Source organism: Sinocyclocheilus rhinocerous, unplaced genomic scaffold (genome assembly GCF_001515625.1).
Source record: "Sinocyclocheilus rhinocerous isolate Xijiao unplaced genomic scaffold, SAMN03320098_v1.1 scaffold1967, whole genome shotgun sequence".
NCBI classification, from domain to species: Eukaryota; Metazoa; Chordata; class Actinopteri; order Cypriniformes; family Cyprinidae; genus Sinocyclocheilus; species Sinocyclocheilus rhinocerous.
In genome coordinates this window covers 152,786-156,273 of record NW_015626474.1, presented here as the reverse complement: position 1 = coordinate 156,273, position 3,488 = coordinate 152,786, and the positions used below count along the sequence as shown (strand labels likewise).

General features: G+C 36.2%; 1 protein-coding gene across 3 annotated transcripts in view; it reads left to right on the top strand.

The window, feature by feature from the left end:
* Positions 1–3,488, top strand: part of LOC107715796 (AMME syndrome candidate gene 1 protein-like) — a 30,232-nt gene that overhangs the window by 3,970 nt on the left and 22,774 nt on the right. For all 3 annotated transcript variants that reach the window (XM_016522000.1, XM_016522007.1, XM_016522016.1), the window contains exon 2: positions 1,400–1,510. In XM_016522000.1, coding sequence (XP_016377486.1) covers positions 1,400–1,510 — 111 coding nt within the window. The remainder of the gene's footprint in view (positions 1–1,399; positions 1,511–3,488) is intronic.

Here is a 3,488-nt window from a genome sequence, read left to right as displayed (position 1 = left end):
TGTTGTTTTAATTAGAAATGTTAAAAAGCTTATAAATATATATTTTTAAATTTGACATAAAAGATGACACTTTTAATAAAGTTAGAAAAATGTCATTACAAAGGTAAAAACAAAATTCCCTGTAAATCACTTTAAGGAGTCAAATATCACCTAGTAATGGGAAGGTTAATTTTTTTATCAGAATTGTTTTATTACTGATTAGAAGGTGCTCCTAAATTTTTGACCGTGCTCCTAAATTTTTTAAATTAGGAGCACAAGCGCTCCTAAAAAGAAAAGTAAGCGTAGAGCCCTGCCAGTAGTAGTTGTAGTATAAATTCTCATTTAACAGCAGGAATTTGGATCAGTTACTTATGTTTAATATCAGGAGTTCATGTTCACATCTCCTGAAATCATTGTTGGGGTATAGACTGATATGTAGATAGAATTATAGCTCATAGGGAAAGTGACAGGTATGTCAACAGCCTGAAACCGTTGGGTAGGGCTGCACGATATATCGTTTCACCATCGATATCGCAGTGTGTGCACTGTGCACTGTGACCATGTAAACGTTTGGATTTATGCCGAACAAAAATAGTACGTGAGACCATAAATTTGAATTCTGTTTGTGGGCTGGTCACTCATTGTTACAGAAAGCATTGTTAGCCAAAATTTTGTTTTTTTGTCGTTCGAGAAATGTCAGTCTGCTCAAGTAATTTGTTGACATATAATGGTTACAACTGTGCACAGCAGCTGTTTGATAGAAATATATTTTCTCATTAGTTTTAGTCTTTATCTCTTGTAATATTCATAGTTTGTGCCTGTTAGACAAGGTAAGGCAGTCAAGTTTGTTTGTACGGAGCCCTGGACATGATGTGTGTGTGTGTGGGGGGGGGAGAGAATGAAGGATAATGTGGTCACGAATAAAGAATTTGTTCCCTCATTTTAGTTAAATCATGGCCAAACTATGAATTAGAAACTTCCACAAGAATGCGATAAGTATGTGTTTTTGGATGCAGACACTGTCTTTATGAATGGATCATTGAATAATTGGTTCATGCGATTCTTCCAAAAACAGATTTGTTCAGGAACGAAACATAGCATTGCTGCCCTGAGACACACAAATGTTCTGCTTCGTCTTTGTTTGGAAAAATTTTTGTTGCCAAAAAAAAAAAAAAGTACAATATTGTGTCTAAAATGTAACTCGCTCAATATTAATGACTTGTTTGTTGACACTTGTCACATTTGCGATTGCACTCGCACACTGATATTCTGGAAAACTGCACTCTTGCTTGTGTGATAGTACTTTATATCATAGCTAATAAAAAAAAAATCCTACTTGGGGATATTTTTGCTTTCATACCTTGAATTATATGCTTATTCTAACTGCATTCTGATTAGGTGTTCTTTTCTTTTCCAACAGCCCACTGTTTGTCACTTGGAAAATCGGCCGGGACAAGCGGTTAAGGGGTTGTATAGGTACATTTTCTGCCATGAACCTGCACTCAGGACTCAGGGAGTACACCCTTACCAGGTATGCCACATCTGTCTTTGAAATTCTGCTTTTCTCTCTGTAATGTGTCTCCATATCATGAAATAACATGTTCAAGCTTGCTTATTTATTTTTTGGGGGTTCCAGCTCCCTTTCTATTATTTAGTTAACACATTGTCCCACACCAAACTCACACCATTGGTTGAGCCTGAATTTTTTTTCTTAAATATCTTTCAGGGCTCAACGCTAAGGATTTTTTTTACTTGCCCTGCCAATATTTTCACTGGCCCTGCCACACACACACAAAAAAAGTTGCTGTTATCATTGTTTTTGACCTATTCTAACGTTTGTTCTAATAAATAAGCTTATATGACACCAAAATTTTAGATAGCAATTAAATTTTACTACTCTTGATTCCAATTTCAATACTACAGGCCTAACAGATATAGTTCAAACATTATTAAAGACAAGTGAACAGTCAGTAAATAAGAACAAATGAACAAATTACAAACAATAGCAGAACTGAATATATAGAAGAAAGATACAAATGAAAGGATGCTTTAGGAAAAACAGCAGACGGACTGAATGAGATGCAGATTCACTCTCTGACAGCAGGTGGCACTTATGGAACAGCAGCGATACAGCGTTTCCTTGGTTACCGCTGTAAACAAAGCTTATTAATACTACTTTAGATGCAATATGAAAAGAAAACGTCATGTAAACTTTTCTGAAAACAGTCACTTCCCCACAGAGATACATGCAGATAAACCCCCAATTCAATATTCAGGATTTTCTTCCAATATTTTGCGCATTGTGAACAGTGAGTTTGCTCTGCCTGCTACAGTATTTTTTATCTTTACGTCCGTCTTCAGTGTCTCTGGCCTGTGTTAATGGCCATTTACAGTCTTCTTATATTTCCACACATTTTGGAAAATGATTGCATGCAGTTTGTGTGCAAGCCCGGAACAGAGATTGGTTGAAATAAAGCGAAAAATGTCCGATTAATCATAGATTAATCATTGTTAAAGCTAGCTTCAAAGATACTCGCCAAGATGGATATTTTGGCGTACTTTTGTATGTATCTGTCCGTTCAAGTGCAAGAAGGCGCCGAAAGAAACTCAATTGGGTTTTCGCACATTGCGACATCTCTCTGTGTGCACGCTGTGAGTACTAAATGGAGTTGTCATTCGCGTCTTGCCTGAATGCTTGAAAATCGCTTGATTTTTTTATTTAGCAAGGCTTTAAAACGCGTGCAAATGATAAACTTTCGTGACAACGAAGTGACAAGTTCCCAGTGACAAATTCGTCAACTGTCCCAAGCATCTTTCACGCTGGCCCCGGGCCATCAGGCAGTCCTTATTGTTGAGCCCTGACTTTTAAAAGCACCATAGTGTTTATACCAGGGCTGTTAAAGGCTGTGTTGAAACTGCAGGAAAAAGTGGCCCAAATCTGAATTTTGTGAGTCACAAATGAGACTTAGATAAGTATGAATTGCACAAACCACATGAAATCTGACATTTTATTTTGATTAGTTATTACTCTCATAAAAACACCAGTACTTGCATTACATGTCGAATTTTTAAATTAATTTAACACACAACAAATATTGTAGCTAAATTAATATTTTTCTGCTCCACATTAATAGCACTCCATCTCTACTGACAGGAATAATAATAATAATAATAAATTGTGAGTCTCACATCCAGCATACCATTTGTTTTTCTTTTTGTTGTTGTTATTTTTTTTCCACAAACCATCTTGCAGGCTGTACTGGACTCATCCACCGGTTTACACTTTTCATGAGGAAGTCAATCTGCAGTTGGCTTACTTGAAGTTGCCTATGCACATTAACTAACACTTGTACATGCACTGCCTATAAAGAATATCTTAGACATCTCTTTCTCAAGCAGTTGCTTGACCTTGCTTCCAAGCTAGTCATGAATGGTAGAATGTAGGGATGTAACGATTCACTCAACTCACGATTCGATTCACGATTTTTTTTTAACAAAAAAAATTTTTT